Below are 27,772 nucleotides of genomic sequence, written 5' to 3'. Positions count from 1 at the left end.
ACACAGAGTGATTATGCCATTATTATGTAGTCCACAATTAGCAGGGTTTATCAGGGGAAATGAGCTAAACAACAACAGCTCAGCTCAATTGGGAGGGACGTTCGTTCAGCAGCAGCTGAGAGCTATTTGACCACGTGACTGGAGAGATGTTTCTGTCGCTGTAGCAGCCATCATTTCACCCAATACAAGCCTATGCTAAAAAGACAGAGAGGAAGTATAGTCATGGATTTGCACGGGAATACCGACTGAAAGGAACATACTCGCTCCACTCCTTCGCCTATGGTTTATTTGCCGGCGTGTATCCGTTGCAGGTAGGGTCTGAAATTGTTTCGATTTAACACATTTGCCTGTCTTTTGTCTTTGCTGTGTGTTCACATGCAAACACTCGCGTTTTCCAAGCTTTTCGAAAGCAAACACCAGTCGCTGTACTCATTCAACAAGCCGAAGATATATAGCCCGATACGTGAAAGGCGATATAAACGTGCTAGCTTGTGGAACATTTCCTAATGCGTCTGTGTAAATAATAAATGAGTAACGTTAACGTTAGCTGTGCACTAACGTTAAACAACAACTGCTTCCTGTGTTTGTAATGAGTATAAAATTATGTTTTAAACCTACAAAGATGCCTCGTGGACCTACGCTTAATAGTTTCCTACCCAAGATAAGTTTGGCAGCATTAATAGATTTGTGTGTCTGATTATTTTGTTCAGTGGATAGCCTAAGTTACACTTAACCTTTCTGCGAAAGGCCAGGTAGTAGTGTGAAGCTCAATTAATAAATTAGTTTCTATTTACATGAAAATTGTGCTTAAACTGCAGCCGTTTATAGTTTTACTCCACGACCTCAAAGATATTTGGCCTAGACAATGCTGGAGATGCTTCACTTTCGGTTTAAGGTCTTAAAGACCTAGAGCACTGGTGTGGAGCCATTTGTGTTAAGCGATCTGTACATAACTTATTTACTACTAAATGAAGAACAACGCTATCGTCTAGTTATAATTCTTATACTAACTATATTAACAATCAAGCCCGTTTTTCTAATTATTTGTTTGTTGTTCCAAGACTGCTATTTGGTAATGGCCAGTTTGTGTAATATTCTGTCGACTTTTATTCCTGCCTGGGGGAAAGAGCGTTTTTTGAAGTCATGTTGGTTTTTTGTGTGTGTTTTTCTTTTAAGTCAGTGTGTTCTTTCGTGAATAGATGCGGAATCGCGTGTATTTACCTGCAGCAGGGAGTGTGGGCCTTTGAAAGTGAGCGTTGTTTTCACACTCGCGCCAACTCCGCCAAGATCTCGCCAAGGAGCGGGAAACTTAAAAACCCGGAGTGGAACTAGGGGGATTAGAGAGCGCTTTGAGGGGGAACAGGAAATCTCTTGCGCTCCGTTCCAGTCATATTTATTCCAAACCGGTGAGAAGCAAAGCTTAAAGGTGCCGTACGTTTTTGACTGCACAAAAGCATGAAAATACCATATGTTTGCAGATATGTAGGAAACATGCTGAATTCACATACTTGTTTCTTTGGAAAACTTTGTTACAGCCAGTTATTTTACTTTGAAATGTGCATTCCGTGTCGGAATGTCTGTTTTTGCACGTTGCCTATTTACCCAATTATATTTCAACACCCCAGGTTGCCAGTCAGCGAACAAACTTGGTCAGAGATTCACAGCTTCTACACAACCTAAAAAGCCTCTGTATCCATCTAAAAATCTCTATGAACGGTAGCATATTAAAACACGATATCAACTCATCGTAAATCAACTCACCAACTTAGTATGTAGGCTAAGTCTCCTCACTGTCGAGGAGAAGGGAGTGTGGGAAACAACTCTCTCCAATATTTTGAATTTGGACTGCAGTACCCATTTCAACCGCTAGCTGTCAATATTACATACTGTACCTTTTAATTCTTTGGCTTCTTTTGAAACTATTTTCATTGACTGAAGAAATTAACTAACTGGTTATATAGCCTCTATATACTGGTTAACTGGTTATGTAAACTGCTGAATTTAACTTATTGCTTTTTTAACATTACAGCAATAAACGATCACACTCATGTTGTAGGCTATATTTAAAGATATAGGCCTAGCAGAACTAACAACGATGGACTAAAAACAGAAACGTTTATCCTTTCGAGTTTTTTGCATGCAAATGACAATCGTTGTCAAAACAATCCCCGTTCACGCGGATCAGAGAAAATGACTAAACATTATGCATGCCAGGCCAGTAGTTGGCGATGTCATTTTGTAAAGAAACACTTCCTACCTATAGCAGGGTTCCAGACTGCGACCAAAGAGAATGTGCGAGTTAAAATTTGATGTGGTCGCATTGGTGCGAGTGCATGGTCATGTACTACTCAGTTAAATTCACGCATGAATTTTCCTGCATTGAACTTGTTTTAGCGCCCTCCAAAGTCTTATTTGATCGGTAAGTAATGTAGATGAACTGCTGCGCATGTTTAACTGAAAGAACGAGCAGAGAGAGAGAGACCCGGTCGCGCGCGCGCTCTCTCTCTTCAAAAAAAACACTTTAATTAAACGAAAAAAAAAAACTATCCAGTGATGAAATGTTTTCTGTGTTGACTGAAATCTTGGATGTCCATGTCCTAACTGCTGGGATAATCACACAACGCGCATGACACGTCCAATTCGCGAACTAATGACTCATTTGAACCGAATCATTTTAATGAATGGTTAAAACAACTGATCTTTCCAACAGTGAACTCAGGAGACGTCTGAATCGGTGTACTAATCAGTAACACTTTACAATAAGGTTCTATTTATTACATAAATTACATAAAAAGTACAGTTTGCTTACTCAAGCTTAAGCTTTAAAATAAATAAAACCACTTGTTTTTTTGAAAAGCATTTGACTACATTTTCCCACACAGTGCTATCAAGAATCGATAAGAGAATCGTTAAAGAATCGGATCAATAATCAGAATCGTCAGTGGCATTATTATTGATAAAATCTTATCAATTCCCATCCCTATGTGAATACAGTAAAATTATAATCAAACATTAAAGAACATAAAAGTTTTTTATTAGTTTTTTTTAGAGTTAAAAGATTAATTTTTTGCTAACATGAGGTCTTGTGTCACTGTCAGTCTTATTACATCAGTGCAAAACTAGGGTATGCAGATTAAGACCACTATTCATCAGCTTGCATTGATTAATCCCATGGCATGTAGCAAAAAATAAAATAAAAATTGGTGCGACCAAATAATATGCTGGTGCGACCAACTGAGAAAGTTGGTAGCACCAGTGCAACCAGTGGAAAAGTTAGTCTGGAGCCCTGTATAGTATGCATGATGTCACTGTTTTCACAAATTCATGTTTTGTGGGGTGTTTACACGACAATGTACTGAAAACAGAAATGTTGATCCTTTTGAGTTTTTCCGCATACAGACGAACAGTCAAAACGAACCCCATTCACACGGATCTGCGAAAACTATTAATAACGCTGTAATATGCATACCAGGCCAGTAGGTGGCGATGACATTTTGTAAAGAGAAACTACGCTCCTATCCACCTTATTTTTCAGCACGCAAGTAAGGTGTTTTCTGTGAATGTGCGAGACTTTCGATTTATTAGCTGCTGTAGGGAAATGCAAGAAGAATATATCAAAGTGCAGTAAACTAAAACTTTTTGCACTACAAATCTTGTTTATAATTAAGGCAATACATTAAAATAATATGGTAAGAAATACCGGTTTGCAATATCGAGCCGCACAATGAGATGTTTTGTACAGCTAAAAATAACGAAGCAAATGCCACAGGAAGCTAGACAGATGAAAATTACAATGGCCATGCCTGCTCTACATGAAAAATTAGGTGGATGGACTGAACGCATAATATGCATCTGCATAACATCCACGTTTTCACAAATTCATGTTTTTTTTGTAGTTTACACAGAGACGATAATGGTATAATTTTTGGTATCAAAACTTGCACTTTGAACCCATTTTCAAAAGTTTGTGTTTTCAGGCTCCCAAAATGCATAAAATATTTTCAGTTTTTAGTTGAAAGTGGTGTCATGTAAACTGCCCCTAAATCTTATTTTCAGCCAGTGTCTTTGTCGCTTTATATTTGACATCACTGTTATTAGAAATATGAAGTTACCACAGTTTTACTGTGGTAACTTGAACTTTAGTTTAGTCACTATTTAGTCAGAAACTGTGGTTCAAAAGGGTTTCTCGTCAATGAGTTCTGAGATGACCCGCAGAGACATCAGCTCAGTGTTTGATGTCCTATTTAATGTCAGATTACTGTGTGGTTGATGTATTCAAGACAGATTAATCTTTCCTTTGTGTTTGCAAGAACAGTAGGTGGGACTGATTTACTGTTAACTGTCTTTACTAAATGCCCCTGACTGAACACAGATGTAATGGGCCTGTGTAACGGGTTACTCCTGACCCTCTGCTGTAGAGGACGTCCTGCTGAACTGACCTGGATTACAGCAATGTGAATTTTGTAATGTTAAACTGTGATTTGCTCATGTTCACCTTCCCCTTCACTAATGGTGCTTGCCTGGTTTGAGCTAACATTAACATGGAATGGCCTAGATTTTTTTATTTGTTAAAAGAAAGTTCTTCTGTGGTTCTCAGGCACTTGGCTCTCAGTGTGTTGTGTTGTCATGTTTCTTAAAGTTCTTGATTACATTTTAGAGGTTTCATGAAGAACCTTTCTAACTTAAGTTAGTTAATTTCAGCATCATTGCTCCCCAGTCTTCAGTGTCACATGATCCTTCAGAAATCATTCTGATATGCTGATTTGAAGGAACAAGAAACATTTCTGACTATCAAAGCTGAAAACTTTGATTTATTCTGAAAAATTGAAATTTCAGAAGAACAACATTTATTGAAATAGAAATATTGTTAACATAAATGTCTTGTACTGCACTTTATCAATTTAAAGTGGTCTTTCGGAATAGAAGTAGGCTATATAGGCCTAATATAATAGGAAATCACACTTTAAACAAAAGTGGAACTATTGCAATTTGTTTAATCTATCGCTTATAGCTCAGTCATTTTGCCCTGTGCTTTATATATTTAGCAATATAGCATGTCAGTCATGAAGTAACAGGAAATTATCACTTTGCATCAGTCAATGCTGTTGGTGCAGTCATAGACACTGAAGCTGGGTCTTAGACATTTTGTTTGACCTGATACCCTCAGAGGTGAATTGATTTGTGTCTGCTGAGATTAAACCTTAAGTTACACAAGTCTGTACATGTCACTGCAACTGCCCTGATCTTTGTTGCATAAACTTCACTAATGAATGTCTCTTAGTAGCCCATGTTCCCTGTAAAATCTCTCTTGGCACTTTTCCGTGTGGTGAGGATCACCCGTTTGGTTCAGCTGAATGAATTATTGTCTTGGTGTGAACTTCCAAGTCCTTCAGTTTGTGATGTTAGCATATTCATCTGTTTAACATGCTTCTGAATGAATGTTTTGTTCAGAAAATTGATTGTTGACAGATTTTTCGCTTCATTCACGGGTGACCGAGGGCGTTTGAAATAGCTTTTGCTATTTTGTTGTTGCAAACTAAAGCTCCCACTACTCTGTTGTTCTATTGGCTTTGATACACAGCATTTAATTTGCTAGCGTAACTGCACTCATTTGGTGAATAACTCATTATGCTAACAATACAGCATGTCTTGACATGCAGCCCTTACTGTAAACTAAGAAATGCTGAGCTGTTGTAAATCTATTTTTAGTAGAGATGCACCGATTGATCGGCTGGTGACCGGAATTGGCCGATTTTCACGTGATCGGCCGTAACCGGCGACCGGCCGGTCAGTCTGACAAATGCCGATTTTATGCCGGGCAAATGCACTCGGGCGCCGCATGATTAACATCGCGCAACATCAGCATCACACGTGCACATGGAGCACATGTAGAAAACCTCGTGAATTACGTCCGTTCAGACTGCAAGCGCGTATTTTTTTTGGCGTGCATGTTAATCATTGAGTGCATTCACAACGGAAGCAGGAGCAGCGCGTGAGCATCAAGCAGGAGCGTCGCGAGCAGTGAAGCGCGTGTTTCGGCGCCGAGTCTATTTGCTGCACTGCTCACGCTCAATTAAAGGGAAAGCACACTTTTGATGGAAAATAGCCTTATAGGGTTTCACAAAAAAAGTGCCCAAAATGCACAGAATTTGCGTGTTTTAACAAGAACTGGAGTAGGCTATGTCAGAAAAGAAAACAAAGACTAATATTTATAGAAAATGTACCCATTTAAACTTGTTTTATTATTCAGTTTGTACAAGTGATTGCAATAGGCCTGTGTGTGTGTGTGTGTGCTTTGAGAAATATCTTAATACTGCAAGGCTATATTTATTTTATTTTTTATTTATATATTATTTTATTGCCATTCCCTGTTTTCATACAGACGTTTCTTTGCTAAATACATGTGTGTGTATATATATATATATATATAATTATTGGATATTGAATGCGAAAAGGAAATGGTTCTTCCACAACACTGCACTTTAGATGTGTGTGAACCATAGGCGCCGATACCGTGGGTGCTCCGGGGCTCGAGCACCCACGGAAAATACTGAGCACCCACGGAAAATACCGAGCACCCACATGTGCCAGACTGTCATTAAACATTGCAGTTGGTGCTATGTGAAGTGTTTCTCGGATGAAAACGCCTATTTAGTGACCCCGCTCTGTACGCAGAGACGTTGCTCCCATAGTCAGTATATCCTCCTGAAGAATTAACCGCAATGGTGAGTCAACAAAAATTTTGCTCAAACGGGTGCGGGTCGGACACGGGTCTAAACACGGGTTTAAAACAATCACGTTCAAACGTAAACTTATATGCACATTTTTAGGAACACATCTACAAAAATATGCCTGTATTTCAAGTAAATAAAATAATTTAAAATCCACATCAGTTGTGCCCACGCCCTCTCAGGAGTCTCTATACCTACTTTCACTTTTAAAAAGTCATCATAACCGCGCGCGCGATCTGCTTGCAGTCATCGAGATGGATGCTGTCTGAGGAGTTGAAGAAAAGAATAGCTAGTGGAGATGGTAAAGTTGTCGACAAAACTGAAGAAAACAATGTTGGGAAAGGCTTTGCTGCATGCATTTTCGTGTTGGATAGCCAATGTGGAACTTCATCGCTGAGAAGGAAGCACGCAGATAACTGTTACTGTAGTAACAAACCAAGCAGTTCTATCGAACAGTATTTGTCAAATTTAACACTGTTACATTTTGTAAATTTCCCACGAAGCTGATCGCGGTTACGTGTCAGTTAAACTTTCCATCTCCAATCCTGTCTGTATTTGTGAGAAGTGGCGCTGTCCTTGAAAGATTACTTTACGGCTGTATTATCAAGTAGGCTAAATAGGTGTGTGTGTTCGTGTCGGCCGCTGTCCATTTCCTAAGGTTCTGAAATGCAAACATTTTTTGACTACTTTTTTTTTTTTAAAGGGCTTGCGCCCATGAGCACCCACGGAGGAAAACATAAATCGGCGCCTATGGTGTGAACTATGCAAATTGTAAAATGTTTTATTACAGAAATGATATAAAATAAATATTTGTGTGTGCTGTAAAGTGGTTAGAAAAAATGAAATCGGAATCGGCTAAAATCGGTATCGGCAGGTCAAACCTAATGAAACATCGGAATCGGCCCAGAAAATTGTAATCGGTGCATCTCTAATTTTTAGTTTCATGTCTCCATTCAGAATCAGATCTGTGAAGGTCAGTGATGAGCATGCATGGGGAAGTCATATTTGGCAGATGCTCTTATGTCGTATGTGGTGTCTCAGATTATTTTTCGCTTCCTGGCTCAGTTTCATATACAGTATTTCCCTGTTTTTACATAGTTGCAGGACAGGTTGTTGTGAAGAGCATCACCTCTTACCTGTAATGCGAGTTTATCCAGTTGGATGGACACCTTTAATTTGTATCCAAACTTTGACTGGCGTTATTCTGTGGAATACAAAATGGTATATTTTATGGTTCAGCATTTACTATCCCTACAATGAAAGTCAGCAGGGTCCAAAAAAACATTGGATTATTTAAATTTATGGACAACAAAAATGCAAAGAGACTTTTTTTTTGTTTAACTTCCCCTTTAATGTTGCTGTGTTCTTCTAAAAATATTGGATCATATGTATGTAGTTTCAGTCTTTAAGTTTCAGTTAATGTTACTCATCAAAAGACTTTTGTTTTTTAGGTAGGGAACACAGGGTAGGGACCATTAAACAAGAGGCTTCCTCTACCACCATCATGGCAGAGACTGCACCACCCAAATTTGGTCTCCACGTGGGGCCTACATGAGTGTTTTAGCAACGTTCAGAAGATTTCTATCAGATTGCTGATCAGATATTATATATTTGTGAAGGGTGTTTTCATTTTCTGAAACGGTTTCACAGCAGCACCTGCTGTGGCTCTGCCTAGAGCTGTTGGGCTTGTCTAGCGGGTGAGCGCTGGTTAAGCGTGCTCCTGTTCTCTCATAACGGCTGTCAGCCCCAAAGAGCCCTGTTAAACAATTGAAAAATATGATTGCTTTAATCCAGGGTGAGTCTACGTTCATGAAGGGAGTGTCAGTATAAAGACACCCTGATCTCTTTCAATACAAATTAGACCTTCATATTTCTCAAACCTATTCTCACTGTTGATCATGTTATGTCCTGTTGGTTTAATGACATTTTATGTCATTCAACTTTTTTTTTTCTTTTTTTAAAGTTAAGTACTTAATGTCAAAAGTGTCAGCAATTTAAAAAACCCAAATGCGTTTTTAGCAATTCATGTTTTAAGTTAAAACTAACTCCTTTAGCTTATATGCAATTTAGCACATAAGTTATAAAAGGTAACCAACAAGACAAAACATGATCAATAGTTAGAATAATATGAAGGTCTGATTTGTATTGAAAGAGATCAGGGTGTCTTTATATTGACACTCCCTTCATGAACGTAGACTCACCCTGGATTAAAGTAATTATATTTTTCAATTGTTTTACACAGCTGAGTTCAGGCTGCTTGCCTGTTGCCTCCAAATGGTGTAATAATGCTATAAACGTGTTTAAATAATATAAAAAGTTTTTAAAAAAAACAAATCACTGTTGATTTGTTGGCTTTTATATTTATTTTTATGACTATAAATTTTATTGCCTTTTTAAATAGGAAAGTGGAAGGAGAGAGAGGGTTACTGGGTTCGGGACATGACCCAAATCGCACCCTAACCCAGGTCCTGTGAGCACAACAGCTTCTTGTGTGTCATGAACAATGTGCTACCCACTCCGTCTCTGCTCCAACATTGCTTGATATTTAAATGCAATTCTGTAACATTATTTCTGCAGTTGTAACCCATGTTTATGCTGCCTTCCTGGCATGGTATATGTACCACTTTGCAGTGCAATTAAAAAACAATGTATGTGAGGATACTTTAAAGTCCCTGTAAAGGCAATTCAAAAAAAAAGTTCTAAACACATTATAAATGTTAGAAATGTATTGCTAAATCATATTACAAAGACTATGCACTGTAAAGTACTGAATTGTGGAGTTAGACCGTTAAACAGTTTTTCACCGTTGCTGTGTTCCGGATTTTTTGGGCGGGGCTAAAACGGGGGCTCGATGACGCACTGAGGCCCCCTGAGCTATTGGACACGCCCCTACTTGATGACGCACTGGAGCCCCTTTCGCATCAGTTTGCAACTCAATCGCGAGTTACTGTCAGTACTATTATTTACTACATCCTACAGTTTGCTAGCTAGCTATGCCTTCGTCACGGAAATGCGTATTACCTGGATGCGATCACGTACAAAACAGATCGGTGTCCTTATTTAAATTTCCGAAAAACTATCATATCAACAAGAGGTGGATTAATTTTGTGAAGAGCCACCTTGATGGAGAGCTGAGGATCACCGCCAAAACCCGCCTCTGTAGTGATCATTTTACATGATTTCGTCGGAGACAACTGGGATTCATTCACTGATAATCCGCTGTTACTGGTGAATGTGGCCGAACCGACTATCTCCCGCCTCGGCCTTCATCCTCCCGTCGCGCCGACAACTGGTGCCATCGTCGTCAGTGCGTGCCCACCAATGAGTGTAAGTTGCCTTGTGTGCTTTGCTTATGTTATAATTATAGTAGGTAGTCCAGGCTCGAACATGTATGGCTTTGTAAAACAAATTAAGCTGCTAGGAGCATCCATTCCGGCTGTAGCGGTGACAGTTGAGTGTTGTTGTGAGTCGACGGCAGCGTGCTTTCCCGCGAGTGGGCGTGGTTTCAGCGCAGCCAGCGGACACGCCCCCAGCGTTTTAGAGCAGAGACTACTGCTCATTTTTTCAAGATTTTGATCGCTTATTTTATGTACTTGCCGGCTTTTTTTATCATTAAAATTTGACTGGGTGGCTAATAACACATTTTTCTGTGGTGTGACAAACTCAGAACACATACTTAATTTTGACTTTACAGGGACTTTAAGGATGATTTTCATTTGAATGTCCTCTAGGATTTATTTTGTCTCTCAGTTTAGAAGTCTTCACACTTCTTTAATCAAGCAGTGTTAAAGTGCCATTTGTCTGCCATTTTCACCCCGTCTGCCCACTGTCTGAATAGAGCATCTGTGTGACATTTGGGTTGACACCATGATTTGTCATCTACTTTCTCGTTCCTGCTTTGCCCCTCACTCACAGCTGCCTGCCAGATGCCTCAGTATCATGATTAAAACCTGTCGAAGATAATGTCCCCATTTCAGAGTAGCGTCCGTCATCTTGCAAATACATGCTGCAACTTTTAAGAGAAATTACCCTGATGATCGTGAGCATGTCAACCAGTGGAGGTTTTGTATATAGAAGCAAAATCTCCACTGGTTGACTTGCTCACAATGCCATCATCAGGGTTATTGAGCAATCAACTGACAGAATAATACAGTTGCTGTGCTATTAAAACATCTGTTGTCTATCAGTTTGTAGAGCAGGGTAGATTTATTTTGTGTAAAGCGTAAGCTGAATAAAGAAAATCAGGGGGGTGTTTTCTCATTAAAATCTCACAAAATGTTCAAAATTGCATCAATGGGGCATGTAGTTGGAAATTCAAGTTGGAGGTACATATTTGCATCCAAGTAGGTGCAAGGTTGGGAGGTAGAAGTCTATGGAAGCCCAGTTTTGCATAAGTATTAAATGTGGACAAGACAAAAGCAACCACTGTTCCCCAGGCCCAACAAATCCACCAGAACCCCTATCACGCATTTCAATCAGCTCTACACAGAAGGGGTCAGCAAACCACCTGCAAACTCCCTGCTCATAAACCACTAAAAAATTTCAACCAATCAAAAACAGTCAGGTTGTCACCTGACATGCCAAGCAGTCTCTTTTAGAACACCATGCAAAGAGTGGAGACAATCCTGCAGGATCACCAACATCACCTTGCCCCTGTGTATCATGCAATAATGCGATATCTCGTTTAAAATGGTCACCGGGTTCTAACAGATCTGTAAAAGGCTGTTGTCTGTGTGTGTTGGTGCTTTGCCACGGAGCTTAATTGCTCCCTGCATAGAGAGTGTGCAAATTAACATGTTTCCTACTTTCTAAAGGTTGGACAGCCATTGAAGACTGTTGTTTGGCATTCACAAACTTGCCACCCACTTCTTGGTGTTCCTCTGCCTTGGGGTAGGCCAGTGGCGGAGAGGCGTGACCCATTTAAAAGGTTGTTTACTTGTATCAGAGAAAGGGCTAAGATGCTCCTCAATGAACTCTTGTCTACAATTCAATTACCCTTGGGGCCCTTCAGTAGCTTATTATGAAATGCTGTTTTCAATAAGCAGTTTCGCTCATTTATGCACTGTACGGAAAGAACAAATGACTTCACTTTTTATGGTTTGGGAGATAACAGCCATAAAGCTTTTTTTTTTTCTAGTAGACTGCCCTAATTGTTGAATATCAGATTTAACAGTGATGTAATTTAGGAGGGCAGGAATTGCGTTAGAAACCAGGACATCGGGTGGGGATTTCACACACGGCACTGGTATGTCTAGTCTCTAAGCATGTCTAATGAAATTTATTTTTTTCCTCCTACTTGCCTCTTTTGCCACTGACCTTGTCTGGTGGAATATTCGCTGGCCTGAATTTGTGGTTTTCCCTGAAAACATTTCGGCTCTGTATTTTTATATATATATGTCAGACTTTTTATTGCTCTTCCTGTTATCTTCAGACTAGACAAGCTTAAAAGGAAATAGCCTGTTTTTTTCTCTCCTTTATATCCCTTATTTTTAAAGGGCATTGTGTGAATCAGTCAAGAGGAGCGGTTAGTTGTGGTAAAGCCAGAGTTTTGTTTTCTCCTATGCACATGTCATGTGACTCTGAAAAGTGCCTTGGCCCAATAAACTATATTGTAACACACACAAGTGAGGCATTGAGCATGCAACTGACAGAATGATACCGTTACTGTGCTATTAACGATCCACTCTTGTCTGAGTTTGTATAGGAGAGTAGATTTATTTTGCTTGTCAAACATGTGCCTAATCAAGGGTGTCTCATTAAAATCTTACTAGATACCCAGGGGGCAAAACACCTGTTTTTTAGGAAATCAGACATGGGCTGCTGTAAAAGGTTGTCATATATAAATGAAATCTATGATGTCTGAGGATCACAATCTGTGTGGCCAACCCGGTCAACAAGCTGCTGGAAACTTGTAATTAGGGTCAAAACAATGTTACCTCAAATTCGGCTTTAACTCCCAGAATCACCCAAACATGCTAAAACGGTTTGATTATATTCATGAATAGTGAGCCATATCTTCCTGATACTTTATGCTAGAAACAAACTGAGCACACATTTAGAAAGAGTGGAAGATAAGCTTTCATCTGATGCCTTGATTGTACATGTAATTAGAATGTAAGAGTTAACAATGCCTCTTAATTCATAGGTAGGCAAAAAAAAAGAAAAAAATATTGAACATTCCATTTGTAATCGGTAGCATTCTTTTCCCTTTGTTGTTGTTACAATAAACAAATTACCATGTAAAGTTAACTTTTACTGGATGAAATCATATTTTGATTTTTTTTTTTACTAACCAGACAGTCCTCATGGCCCATAACACATTTAGAGGGAATGCAATGTCAAGCCTATAATAGCCTGTCAATTCAAACAAGATCCAAGAAAGAAGTTTACCATTAACTGGTGTTAATTGTATACTGCTCTGTTTCTGTATGTACAGTATATCGTTTGCACATTTATGCAATATCAATTATTTGTATTGCAATGTCTATTTCTAATATTCTTTCACAAGTGGGATAGCTTTATTTATTCTATTGAAATAAAAAAAGGGATTTGAGGATTTTGGGTTAGGCTGGTTAGTGTTCAATCCAGGTGTTTGGAGTGTGAGACAAAGGTACTGACAACTAAATGCTGAAAGACTAAAACACACAGGAGTCATGTGTGGAGTAGGTTTAAAAGTATTTACTGATTAAAACTGTTACATTAAGTAGCAATTTGTACACACAAAAAAAAAAAAAGACGAAACAGACAAACAGATTACAATTCAGGGTGATAACTAATTTCTGTAATAATGTTTATACAATTTGTTTAGCTGTTTCGGAATCACCGCTGCTGTCGCTGCTCTATTGTTTCAGCATGCTGTGTCCTGCTACATTTGGTTGCCAACCCCTAGCAACGGCATCCTGTGTAGCATGGAGCCGTTCTTCTGACAACCTTTAACCAGAGATGGGCACAAATACATCAAAAAGTATTTAATTAAAATACAAGTAATTTGTAATTTGAAAATACAAAAATATATTTTTTACAGTCTTCTGTAGTGTAAGTGTGGCGTTAGGTACATGTAAGAGTCTAGAATATTGCAATATTATTGTTTAGTGCAGAAGATGTGCTTTTAACGTACATGTTGCCACATACTGTCATAATAAAAGATAATTACGCATATAACACTATAATTGTATTATTTACACAAAAACTAGTTAACGCTGCTGTGAGGATGTTTCTAATAGCGCGGCTGTGACAAAGTTGACAACTTACTTTCTTCCGACTGCCATTATCTATTTTTTTACTCTTTTTGAAAGTTGTGAAAACACCGTTCACTGTTTCTTTTGCTATTTGAGCAAATTGGAACACAAAAATATATATTTAATGTAGTCTTTCATTCACTGCTATAGAAGTTAACCCAACTATGATGCCTTACACTTCTGAGAAACCCAGAAATGTGAACAGGGTCAATAGGATGTGTCACATCACGTGATTTACTTGCCAAAAACTGTGATAGGCAATTTGGTAGTCCTATTTGTATTTTATGTCTATGGTCCTAGGGATAGTTCACCCAAAAAGGAAAATTAGCCCATGATTTACTTACCCTGACGTCATCCTAGGTGTATCTTACTTTCTTCTTTCAGAAGAATACAATCAGAGTTATATTAAAAAGTGTCGTGGCTCTTCCAAGCTTTATAATGACAGTCAATGGGTATATTTTTCATCAAAGTGCATCTGTCCATCATAAAAGTGCATCTGTCCATCATAAAAGTGCATCTGTCCATCATAAAAGCGTATCTATCCATCATAAAAGTGCATCTATCCATCATAAAAGTGCATGTGTCAATCATAAAAGTGCGTCTATCCATCATAAAAGTGCATCTATCCATCATAAAAGTGCATCTGTCCATCATAAAAGTGCATCTATCCATCATAAAAGTGCATCTATCCATCATAAAAGTGCATGTGTCAATCATAAAAGTGCGTCTATCCATCATAAAAGTGCATCTATCCATCATAAAAGTGCATGTGTCCATCATACAAGTACGTCTATCCATCATTAAAGTGCATCTATCCATCATAAAAGTGCATCTATCCATCATAAAAGAGCATCTATCCATCATAAAAGTGCATCTATCCATCATAAAAGTGCATGTGTCCATCATAAAAGTACGTCTACCAATCATTAAAGTGCATCTATCCATCATAAAAGTGCATCTGTCCATCATAAAAGTGCATCTATCCATCATAAAAGAGCATCTGTCCATCATAAAAGTGCATCTATCCATCATAAAAGTGCATCTGTCCATCATAAAAGAGCATCTATCCATCATAAAAGTGCATCTATCCATCATAAAAGTGCATCTATCCATCAGAAGTGCATCTATCCATGATAAAGTGCGTCTATCCATCATAAAAGTGCGTCTATCCATCATAAAAGTGCATCTATCCATCATAAAAGTGCATCTGTCCATCATAAAAGTGCATCTATCCATCATAAAAGTGCATCTATCCATCATAAAAGTGCATGTGTCCATCATAAAAGTACGTCTATCCATCATTAAAGTGCATCTATCCATCATAAAAGTGCATCTGCCCATCATAAAAGTGCATCTATCCATCATAAAAGAGCATCTGTCCATCATAAAAGTGCATCTATCCATCATAAAAGTGCATCTATCCATCATAAAAGTGCATGTGTCCATCATAAAAGTGCGTCTATCCATCATAAAAGTGCGTCTATCCATCATAAAAGTGTCTATCTATCATAAAAGTGTGTCTATCCATCATAGATGTACTTTTATGATGGACAGATGCACTTTTATGATGGATAGATGCACTTTTATGATGGACAGATGCACTTTTATGATGGATAGATGCACTATTATGATGGACAGATGTACTTTTATGATGGATAGATGCACTTTTATGATGGATAGACGCACTTTTATGACGGATAGATGCACCTTTATGATGGACAGATGCACTTTTATGATGGACAGATGCACTTTTATGATGGACAGATGCACTTTTATGATGGATAGATGCACTTTTATCATGGATAGATGCACTTTTATAATGGATAGATGCACTTTTATGATGGACAGATGCACTTTTATGATGGATAGATGCACTTTTATAATGGACAGATGCACTTTTATGATGGACAGATGCACTTTTATGATGGATAGATGCACTTTTATCATGGATAGATGCACTTTTATAATGGACAGATGCACTTTTATGATGGACAGATGCACTTTTATAATGGATAGATGCACTTTTATGATGGACAGATGCACTTTTATGATGGACAGATGCACTTTTATGATGGACAGATGCACTTTTATGATGGACAGATGCACTTTTATGATGGATAGACGCACTTTTATGATGGATAGACGCACTTTTATGATGGATAGATGCACATTTATGATGGACAGATGCACTTTTATGATGGATAGATGCACTTTTATGATGATAGATATGCTTTTATGATGGATGGATGCACTTTAATGATGGATAGACGTACTTTTATGATGGACACATGCACTTTTATGATGGATAGATGCACTTTTATGATGGATAGATGCACTTTTATGATGGACAGATGCACTTTTATGATGGATAGACGCACTTTTATGATTGACACATGCACTTTTATGATGGATAGATGCACTTTTATGATGGATAGATGTACTTTTATGATGGATAGATAGCTTTTATGATGGACAGATGCACATTTATGATGGACAGATGCACTTTTATGATGGATAGATGCACTTTTATGATGATAGATATGCTTTTATGATGGATAGATGCACTTTAATAATGGATAGACGTACTTTTATGATGGACACATGCACTTTTATGATGGATAGATGCACTTTTATGATGGATAGATGCACTTTTATGATGGACAGATGCACTTTTATGATGGATAGACGCACTTTTATGATTGACACATGCACTTTTATGATGGATAGACGCACTTTTATGATGGACAGATGCACTTTTATGATGGATAGATGCACTTTTATGATGGATAGATGTACTTTTATGATGGATAGATACGCTTTTATGATGGACAGATGCACATTTATGATGGACAGATGCACTTTTATGATGGACAGATGCACTTTGATGAAAAATATACCCATTTACTGTCATTATAAAGCTTGGAAGAGCCACGACACTTTTTAATATAACTCTGATTGTATTCTTCTGAAAGAAGAAAGTAAGATACACCTAGGATGACGTCAGGGTAAGTAAATCATGGGCTAATTTTCCTTTTTGGGTGAACTATCCCTAGGACCATAGACATAAAATACAAATAGGACTACCAAATTGCCTATCACAGTTTTTGGCAAGTAAATCACGTGATGTGACACATCCTATTGACCCTGTTCACATTTCTGGGTTTCTCAGAAAAGTAAGGCATCATAGTTGGGTTAACTTCTATAGCAGTGAATGAAAGACTACATTAAATATATATTTTTGTGTTCCAATTTGCTCAAATAGCAAAAGAAACAGTGAACGGTGTTTTCACAACTTTCAAAAAGAGTAAAAAAATAGATAATGGCAGTCGGAAGAAAGTAAGTTGTCAACTTTGTCACAGCCGCGCTATTAGAAACGCCCTCACAGCAGCGTTAACTAGTTTTTGTGTAAATAATACAAATATAGTGTTATATGCGTAATTATCTTTTATTATGACAGTATGTGGCAACATGTACGTTAAAAGCACATCTTCTGCACTAAACAATAATATTGCAATATTCTAGACTCTTACATGTACCTAACGCCACACTTACACTACAGAAGACTGTAAAAAATATATTTTTGTATTTTCAAATTACAAATTACTTGTATTTTTTTTTTAAATACTTTTTGATGTATTTGTGCCCATCTCTGGTTAAAGATTGTCAGAAGAACGGCTCCATGCTACACAGGATGCCGTTGCTAGGGGTTGGCAACCAAATGTAGCAGGACACAGCATGCTGAAACAATAGAGCAGCGACAGCAGCGGTGATTCCGAAACAGCTAAACAAAGTGTATAAACATTATTACAGAAATTAGTTATCACCCTGAATTGTAATCTGTTTGTCTGTTTCGTTTTTTGTTTTTTTTTGGTACAAATTGCTACTTAATGTAACAGTTTTAATCAGTAAATACTTTTAAACCTACTCCACACATGACTCCTGTGTGTTTTAGTCTTTCAGCATTTAGTTGTCAGTACCTTTGTCTCACACTCCAAACACCTGGATTGAACACTAACCAGCCTAACCCAAAATCCTCAAATCCCTTTTTTTTATTTCAATAGAATAAATAAAGCTATCCCACTTGTGAAAGAATATTAGCAATAGACATTGCAATACAAATAATTGATATTGCATAAATATGCAAACGATATACTGTACATACAGAAACAGAGCAGTATACAATTAACACCAGTTAATGGTAAACTTCTTTCTTGGATCTTGTTTGAATTGACAGGCTATTATAGGCTTGACATTGAATTCCCTCTAAATGTGTTATGGGCCATGAGGACTGTCTGGTTAGTAAAAAAAAAAAAAAATCAAAATATGATTTCATCCAGTAAAAGTTAACTTTACATGGTAATTTGTTTATTTTAACAACAACAAAGGGAAAAGAATGCTACCGATTACAAATGGAATGTTCAATATTTTTTTCTTTTTTTTTTGCCTACCTATGAATTAAGAGGCATTGTTAACTCTTACATTCTAATTACATGTACAATCAAGGCATCAGATGAAAGCTTATCTTCCACTCTTTCTAAATGTGTGCTCAGTTTGTTTCTAGCATAAAGTATCAGGAAGATATGGCTCACGATTCATGAATATAATCAAACCGTTTTAGCATGTTTGGGTGATTCTGGGAGTTAAAGCCGAATTTGAGGTAACATTGTTTTGACCCTAATTACAAGTTTCCAGCAGCTTGTTGACCGGGTTGGCCACACAGGTTGTGATCCTCAGACATCATAGATTTCATTTTTATATGACAACCTTTTACAGCAGCCCATGTCTGCTAAACCCCCTTTGCCCCCTGGGTAAGATATGTAACTTAAGTTCAATATTGTTTTGTTACAAAACCAAAGATCTGCTTGTATAACATACATGATGCACATACACATTTCATGATCCGTTTTGTATAATAGTAGTAGTTTAATAAACCTAGTAATTCAATTCACATTTATTTGTATAGCGCATTTTACAATACACCATTTCAAAGCAGCTTTACAGAAAATGCCTGTTTCTACATTAACGTCGATGTTAATGTTCTACATTACAACTTAGAGTAATTTGTTATCAGAAGTGACTGTCCATGTAATGTTCTAAGATAATACAAATTATGCAGTATAGCCAACATGTATTAATTTAGGCAGAAACTTATCTCATTAAAGCATTTATTTCAGGTTGTGATCATAATGATCACAAAATATAAAAAAAAAATTGGCAGTTGTCTATGTTGATTCAGAGTTGGTGTCACCTGAAGTCCTGGCTGGGGTTGGCGTAAACTCTTCAAGTGTTGGGTCATCCGAAATCTTTGTAAGAGGATGGATCCAAACTGGAGCTGGTGTGATCTCTAGTAGAAACAGAAAAGAAAATGGAAAAGAATTGTAGTTGCTGTTCATAACATTTAAGGCAAAAGACAAACATGTGCATTTAATATGATATAACTGCTGTACAAGTTACTGGAGTACAAGGTTATGAGATGTATTATGTAAAAGCATGACTAAAGAGATGTCTTATCTAGATTAAAACCGGGAGAGTGAGTCTGTGCCCCGAAAATGATCAGGAAGGCGATTCCAAAGTCTAGGAGACAAATGTGAGAACACTCTCTCCCTCCTTTAGTGGACTTGGACATCCTAGATCCTACCAAAATTCCAGAGTTTTATGACTTTAAAGAGCGTGATGGATTGTAGGGCGATAGAAGATCAGTTAAATACACAGGAGAAGAACCATTTAGGGCCTTAAAGGTCAGTATAATACTTTGTAATCGATACAGAACTTAATAGGTAACTAACCAGTGTAGAAATTATAAAATTGTCCATGTTTTCTTGACCAGGTAAGAACTCTTTGGACAAGCTGTAGCTTGTTTAAGGATACAGGACAACCACCTAGTAATGCATTAATCCAGTATGCATTTCAGAGGTCATGAATGCATGAACTAGCTTTTCTGCATCAGAAACAGATAGCATGTTCTGTAGCTTATCGACGTTTCTAAGGTGGAAAGCTGTTTTTGTAACCTATGAAAGACAAGTTGCTATAACTATATTACTAATATAACTATGACTTCAAGTATAGAGGATGAAATAACTGTACAGCCTTCTAGATGCAAATTGTATTCTAAAAGAGATTCTGTGTACAGGTTTTTTGTTCCAATAACGAATGCCTCAGTCTTATCTGAATTTAATAGAAGAAAATTACTTGTCATCCAATACTTTATATCTTTAACACACTCTGTCAGTTTGGATAATTTTACTTTTGTGTTATAGTAGTAATATCTATTATTAGTTAATAAACAGTCATTTATAACTGTAATGGAAAAAATAACATGATGATTATGCTGTTGTTATTGTTGGTGGTTGTATTTCTATTGTGATATGGGAAAACAGGCAACTGTAAAAAAGTTGATTGTTTCAGTCATTTAACTGTGTGCCTTTTTTCTCCCTTTAATCTCCCCAGGTGAGCGTTACTAGCAGCTGCTTTGACCTGGTTTCCCAGCAACCACTGGCATAAAAACAGCGGCCTTGGCCTCCTTATTGGTGGAGGGGCATAGGTGAAGGAGTGGACCCTGACTGCCCTCTTTCTCTGTTATTTGCTTCGTTTTGTGATAAGAGGGGGAGTAAAGTGCTAATAAGACTACCCAGAGCATGGGGCAGAAGGTTCCGGGAGGCATAAAGACTGTGGACATGCGGGACCCGGCGTTTCGGCCTCTCAAGCTAGAGCTGCAGGCCCTCGACTACACCAAGCCTTCCCGTCTGGATATGTTGTTAGACATGCCATCAGCCTTGCAGGATGTCCAAGTGCAGCACTCGTGGAACAATGATGACCGGTCGCTTAACATCTTTGTTAAAGAGGACAATAAACTCATATTTCACCGGCACCCCGTAGCACAGAGCACAGATGCTATCCGGGGCCGAGTGGGATACACACGGGGACTGCATGTGTGGGAGATCAGCTGGGCCATGCGCCAGCGGGGAACCCATGCCGTTGTTGGTGTGGCGACGGGTGAAGCCCCGCTGCATTCTGTAGGATACACTGCACTTGTAGGAAACAATAGCGAGTCCTGGGGCTGGGACCTGGGACGTAACAAACTCTATCACGATGGCAAGAATCAGCCCAGTAGGACGTATCCAGCTTTTCTTGAGCCTGATGAGACCTTTATCGTTCCAGACTCGTTTTTGGTGGTCCTGGACATGGACGAGGGGACTTTAAGTTTTATTGTCGACGGACAATATTTAGGGGTTGCTTTCAGAGGACTCAAAGGAAGGAAGCTATACCCTGTAGTGAGTGCTGTCTGGGGACACTGTGAAATCAGAATCCGGTACATCAATGGACTTGATCGTAAGTATCACCCTTTCTGCTTGTTTGAATTTGCCTGTTTGTTATCTGTGTCTGTTTTTTCATGGCTCCTCTACTCGTCTCTTGAATAACAAGGTTGACTGTGGGTTGTTAAACATTGAAAGTGGCTGTAGCTAGTGTGTCTATGGAAGGATTTGTTTCTCATTCATTAATTACATGAAGCCAGCTCAATTTACCTGATAAAAGCTATGATTTTCCGAAATCACCCCTATACCCTTAAATAGGGCACTATTTGAAGGGACAGACATTTTTAGTGGTCTCCGAAACTATTAGGGGTGTAACAATACATCGATATGGATCGATGCATCGATCAAACATCTAACGATACATTGATGCCACGTAAAATATCGATATGAGGTACCTTTATTTTGACACTCTCCACATCCTTACCCTGAAATAGACACCTGACAAGATTGACTGAACCCTAAATGCGTTTTGTCACAAAAGCCGGTATTGTCCACTGTCAAGGCATCGCGAGTTCGTTTTACAGCAGAAACCGACAAGCACCATTGTTGTTTGTGAAGTAAGTCCGTTTTAGTGAATCCGCATGCAGTATTCAGGTCAGATGACAAGGCTGCTAGTCACTTCGAAAAGACGCGCTAGCTGAGAGGACTTTCATCAAAGCTGACTAAAAGTGATCGAGGATGAATCATTTCACTGAATTTGATGAACCCGTGATGTCTTCGGGGCATAAATGGAAAATAAAAGCTGAAACTTTTTCACGGAATCTTGCTAAAGCAGGACGTTACAGTGGTGAGGGAAAAGCTCCCTGTATTGCGTGTAATCACACTCTGGCGTCTGTCAACTGAGGAGATTAACATAGAAACCTAGATTAACCGAGTGTTTTATAATATATCATAGCAATTACTTGGGTTTTGTTTAACTCTGAAACATGAAACGTGGAGTTATCTGCTTTTGCCAAAAAACGACTGTTGTAGTTATGTGCTTTTGCGAAAAACAAACTTTTAATATATATAAAAAAACATAATTTGAATGAACTTTAAATTCTGTAAGTAACCTGTATTTTCTTTTTTATTTGTATTTATTACTTAATCAAAACAACCCAGCTGCAGTTTGATTGATAGTTATCTGTTGTAAATGTCCCAAATGGTAGAGGGTGTGCAGTTTTCAAAGAGTTTAATTCAATGTTCATGTTATAAATTATGGTTGCATTTGTGAGTTAATAAAAATGTAACTGGTTGTGTAAACTTAGCACATAATTGATTATTCATTAGTCATGATTATTAAATTATTTAATTGCGGTTTATACATGCTTTCCATAGCAGAGTTAAAGATAAATCTTTTCATTACTACTGGAGATGCCAGTTTGCTAAGTTTCATTTGATTATTAAACGGCAAGCACAAACTATGCAAAAGTGGCAGCTCTTCCGGCGCACTCAGTTTCTAAATTCACTCACTCGTTTTCATTCACTCCTTCAAGTGGACTATATTAGTGGAGTAATGTAGGGAATAGTGAATGAGGGTAAAGGGGGCGATTTCAAACACAGCATATGACATCATTATCTCTCACACTTCCTGGAAGCTAATCATTAAACTGGCCGCTTTGCTCTGCTCTTTCACTATTGCGTACGTCTTGAGCAGATTCCACTGCTGCCTGATCAGGAATATTTAAACAGACATTCTCCATTATAGAGAATCAAAACTGAGCTTTTCCTTAATTAGCCTGATTATGTGAGACACCTATATCTGTTTGATAGAAGTGTTCTCAGGCTTCTCAATGGCTAAAACATTTTCTGTTATATTTTGTTTTTATAGTGTGAGTAAATGTTGTATATTGTTCTTTTAAATTTAGAAATTTCAAATTTTTGACCATCATTAAAATGTTCTTCATATCAGCCAACATGTTCTCTAGATCAGAGTTTTTTTTTGTTTGTTTTTTGAGTGCTCCTAGAAAATTTGATATAAATGTTTTCTTTATCTAGTTTTATTTTATTGACATCCATAGTTTTAACAATAAGAAATTATAAACTTACTGTAAAATCTAAGTTTTGTTGTAGCTATTTATGGCAATATTGCTCTGAATCCGCTTTAGAGAGAATATTTGCGCTAAGTGTATTTGATGCAAATAAATTCACATGGCTTTTGGGAAAATGTTGTCTGGACTTACTAATTTTATTCTGCAAGTAAAATATTCTTTATACACGAATAGCTGAGTTTTAGGAACGGGTTCCCTTGCAATGGTAGTCAATCAGTCTTTGATTTTGCATCAGCCATTTAATTTTTTTTATTTTTATATTTCCCTTTTTTTTTTTTTAGCTTGTTTTCTTCTGAAAGTGGAAAAGGTCAAGGGTTTTGAAAATTAGTCATTCGTTCAAATGAGAGCTAGCTAACATGCAATGTCTTCCATCAAATTGTACATTCTTGAGATTACATCATTTCGGCTGTTTTTGCATGTAGTTTCTGCGACTGACTCATTTCCTCAACCCAGTGTGCTGTAATGAGTCAGTTTTGGAGGGCATTCTTATAATGTTATCATTCTGTGGTCATATAATGAAAGGATGCAGGTGAGGGCCAGACTTACTCATGTCTGGACTTCTAGGGAGTTGGGACAGCTGTAACCCGCCTTGCTCTCAGTGGAAGCAGTCTCCGGGCCACTAATGATGGCCTTTCCAAAGGAATACCTTTTATCACCTTGATGTTTTGCATGCCATTAGATGATGGAATGACTCTTAAGTCGCTTTCCTGAGTGAGCCATGTGTAGCAACATTTAATGAAGGTCTGACTTTGGGAAGTATTGTTGCTGCCTTAATGCATCAGTTTAGGATACAGGTGTTCCCATTTTTGGAGAATTCTCCTCCCGTCTGCGTGTGAGAGAAGAGTAGCCAGAGTATTACTCAGCCTCTGACTCCAAGGCCTTGGCTTCCTTTTGTATCTGTCTTGTGTCAGTGCCTTTAATGCATTCTTCGTCATGCTTGTGGTCAACAGAGGTATAAATGTGCTGTTATTCATCCCTTACATCACTCTGTTTGGTTTCCCCAGTGTCTCATTTGCAAAAGTGTGCGTTATATGAAGTAATCTCGACATCCGCGCAGGTGGTGCTGTGTGGAAACCATTCAGAAATTCAAAGTACTTGCTGGTGTGTATATGGCTGGGCTTAATGGGACCTGTGGGGAAACTTGTAATACTTTAAGCCAGGTGCACACTGTATGAATTTTTTCTTTGTTGGACACAATTTCTTCTCTCTGTAATTGTAAAAGAGTTAAACCCAAGTCTTTATTATGTCAGCATCAGCTGATGAATTGCTTTTGTCAGTTTTGTAAGCTAATGTAATCCATACACTAATATTTCTTCAACTTTGGGCATTTTGGCCATGTAGACTTTTAGAAAAACACATTTTTTTTCATGATTAGTTTACATGCATCTCAGATTATTTATTTTATTTTGTTTTTAAAAAATATATATTTTAGAAAGCCATAAATTCCCACTACAACGTAATTTCCACCACATTTCAAACTACGTGTTAAAGCACTTTCAACAATATAAATGCTTAATGTTACTTTGTTAATAAAAATCAACCCCTGAGACAAAGTGCCCATGGTTGAAGAAACCCAAATATGCAACAAAGATCTTTGCGTTCTTCTTTATTTGTTATCATATTACCACACGCTCTCTACTAAGAATAAGCTTGTTCGCTCCTCATACGCCCAGCCACGTCAGACTCCCGGCACTCCTAACATTTACGCAAGGTTTTGGGCTTGTGCTGTACCATGTTTGTTATGTGTGTAAATGAGGATATCTGAACATGAATGATATAAAACACCCAGTCTGACACACAACCCCATCATAGTCTTACTGGGAAGGACAGCTTACGTCAGGATTTACAAGTTTACAAAGTATTTGAGTGATTGTTTCTAATGAATTTCTATCTGTCTCTCTCTCTCTGCCTGTAGCTGAACCTCTGCCATTAATGGACCTCTGTAGGCGCTCGGTACGGGTCGCGTTGGGGAGAGAACGACTGAGTGAAATCCATGGACTGCCCTTACCTGCCTCCCTTAAGAACTACTTGCTCTACCAATGATTATAGTAGTGCCTTTACAACCATTCAAGGCATAGCATCCACCTCTGTTTCTCTCTGGGATTAATCTTCACTCTGGCAAGCCTGTTTCATTGCATCTTTGTTTTGGTTTCGGTGCCGTTCTCGGTCACTGGATATAATACCAACAATATATATATATTTTTTTTTTTACAAATCAGACCAAGGGTGTCTCATGCTTGATGCTTTCAGGATCAAGTGTGGCAACGTCTCTTGCTTCGCTCATTTACTGGATATCCACCCGAATGCTTTCGCTGGAATCCTGTGGCAGATATGAAAACAAGAACCCTTCTTCTCTCTAATCATGGCTTAGTGAAACTTCAGCTGTTTGTCAAGGCCTTTTCCTTTTATAATTTTTTACTCCATCCTTCCTTTCTTCTTTTTTTTTTTTTTAAATGAGATTTTGGCACCTTTCTTGTATCATGTCATTCATTTGAAGGGTCCATATAGTGATCCATATATTGCAGGCAATGCAAAATACATTACCTTCTCAACACCTTTAGGCTTAACAACCAGCTATTTTTTATGTTGATATTGACATTTTTATATGTTTTTCAACTGTCCTTCCCCTTGCGGTCAGTATAATAATGTAGCTGAGTCAGCTTCCGATCCGTGGCCACGGTTAACAGGTCAGCAAGTTGACACACTCAAGGGAAGGCGATGTCTTTCCCTGCTCACTCTTGGCAGGTTAAAAATAGCCTGGTTTTATCTGTAAGTCTGACCGTCTGGCCTGGAAAAAGCCTTTGACGTAAGTGAAGGGGGAGTTGAGAGGCTAACATTCATGGAAACAAACACAGCTAGTGCGTTATGCTAGCTTTTTTTAATCTCTCGACAAGTCCCTCACCTCTGTTAACACTGCAATATCTGAAGTGCCTGGCTCATGATACTGGTATATTAAGAGAAAGCCATGATTTAAAGTCATTTTTATATTAAATTAAAGATAGCATCACTGTGAAACTATGTAGCATACATTAATCAATAAGCGGTTGTATAGCTTGCTTTCTGTAATGGCCCCTAAAACCTGTGAACACCCTTCCCACAATTACTTTTTGCCGGTTTTATTCGAGTGTTTGTTTTTAACCTGTTGATGATTTGAGAAAAGCAGGGATTGAATAGTGACACTGCTGTGTGGTGCCTTGTCTATGACTTCATGTTAAAAGTGGCACGCAGGCAAATGTTGATGTTTCTTGCTCTGTTATTTTAAAGTCTTGATGCAGAGAAAGTAAGATTGCCAATTATTGTCTTTTTCTTTCCAGATGTCCCCCCCCCCCCCATTCTAGTCTTTTAGATGTGTAAATGTAGTTCCTGTTTGGCAGCCATTTTGCTAAGCATTAGGGGGATCGTTTTGGTTCCCTGTTTTTAAACCCTTTCTGCCTGCAGACCACCATTCTCTTTGTATTCAGTGATGTAGATAATATTGGTAACTATCTAATAAAGTTTATTATAATTGACATCTCTTCTCTTTGTGGTTTTTATGCTCTTAAACCCCATGAAAATGGTCTGTTCATTAGTTAATCTTTTTCATTTGCCCATTTACTTAATTGTTTGCTTGTTTACTTTATTTTTTTGTTTACTTATCTGTAACATTTTCTGTTTAATATTGAAATGTATTCTTAGTGGATTAAAAAAAAAATTCACATTTTGATTGTACAGCCATTAATCATGATTTGCTAGTTATGAATGGTATTAGGATGGGACACTCTCATTCTAGAGAGCATTTGATTGGATGGAAATCTGTGCAGTGCAGGATGACTCTTAAAACATTTAAATATACAGTCTTTCACTTCTGAAAATATTCAAGGATAAACCTTGATTTGTCTGTCTTGCTTTTAACGCTGCATAAAATGTGCAAATTAAAAACATTTCACACAGAATCAGGCTTGTCTTGATTAAAGCTGCAGTCTGTTCAAAATTTACAAAATTATATAATGAACAAGTACATCATGAATCCATTTTCCAAACCGTGTTTTTATCTTATGCTGAATCACTATGGTACACTTATAAGTGTTTATATTCTGTAGACTATTTTAGACTGGTTCGGGTCGTACTGCTTCGGAGTAGCCTAGTACCTGTGTGACTTGTCTTAGACAGAGAAGTAGCTCTGGCTACAATGTTCTTCCGCAAGACTCATGCAGTTCTGTTTATTAACCACTAGAGCGCCAAAAGTTACCGAATGCAGCTTTAAGTGCTCTATTTACAAAAAAAATGCTCATTCAAACACCAGAGTCTAGAATGAAATTGAATTTGATGATAGTCACAATACAAACAAGCTATGTCTTTTGTTCCCCTGCTTGAAAGAGTTTCTCTTCAGTAACTACATTTAGTTTATGTCCGTAAGTGTTTTATTCATTTCTTCTTATATAAATACTGGAAACTTTATCTGTAGACATAACTCTGAAGCA

General features: G+C 37.9%; 1 protein-coding gene across 1 annotated transcript; it reads left to right on the top strand.

Moving 5' to 3' along the window:
• Nucleotides 1–74: 74 nt before the first annotated feature.
• spsb1 (splA/ryanodine receptor domain and SOCS box containing 1) lies at nt 75–26,821 on the top strand. The gene is made up of 3 exons (XM_081387161.1): nt 75–311; nt 20,417–21,298; nt 25,228–26,821. The coding sequence occupies exons 2-3, from the start codon at nt 20,605–20,607 to the stop codon at nt 25,353–25,355; spliced, it is 822 nt and encodes a 273-aa protein (XP_081243287.1). The 5' UTR covers nt 75–311; nt 20,417–20,604; the 3' UTR covers nt 25,356–26,821.
• The last annotated feature ends 951 nt before the right edge of the window (nt 26,822–27,772 follow it).

Source organism: Scardinius erythrophthalmus (genome assembly GCF_964197995.2).
Source record: "Scardinius erythrophthalmus genome assembly, chromosome: 15".
Classification (NCBI taxonomy): Eukaryota; Metazoa; Chordata; class Actinopteri; order Cypriniformes; family Leuciscidae; genus Scardinius; species Scardinius erythrophthalmus.
The sequence above is the reverse complement of the archived record's forward strand: the minus strand, read 5'-3'. Positions and strand labels throughout refer to the sequence as shown.

What these genes read in the sequence shown, in the direction of transcription:
- spsb1 (XM_081387161.1), top strand. Translation starts at nt 20,605, where the DNA reads ATGGGGCAGAAGGTTCCGGGAGGCATAAAGACTGTGGACATGCGGGAC. An exon ending in GTACATCAATGGACTTGATC is followed by an intron (nt 21,299 to 25,227) that starts GTAAGTATCACC and finishes CTCTGCCTGTAG; the next exon opens with CTGAACCTCTGCCATTAATG.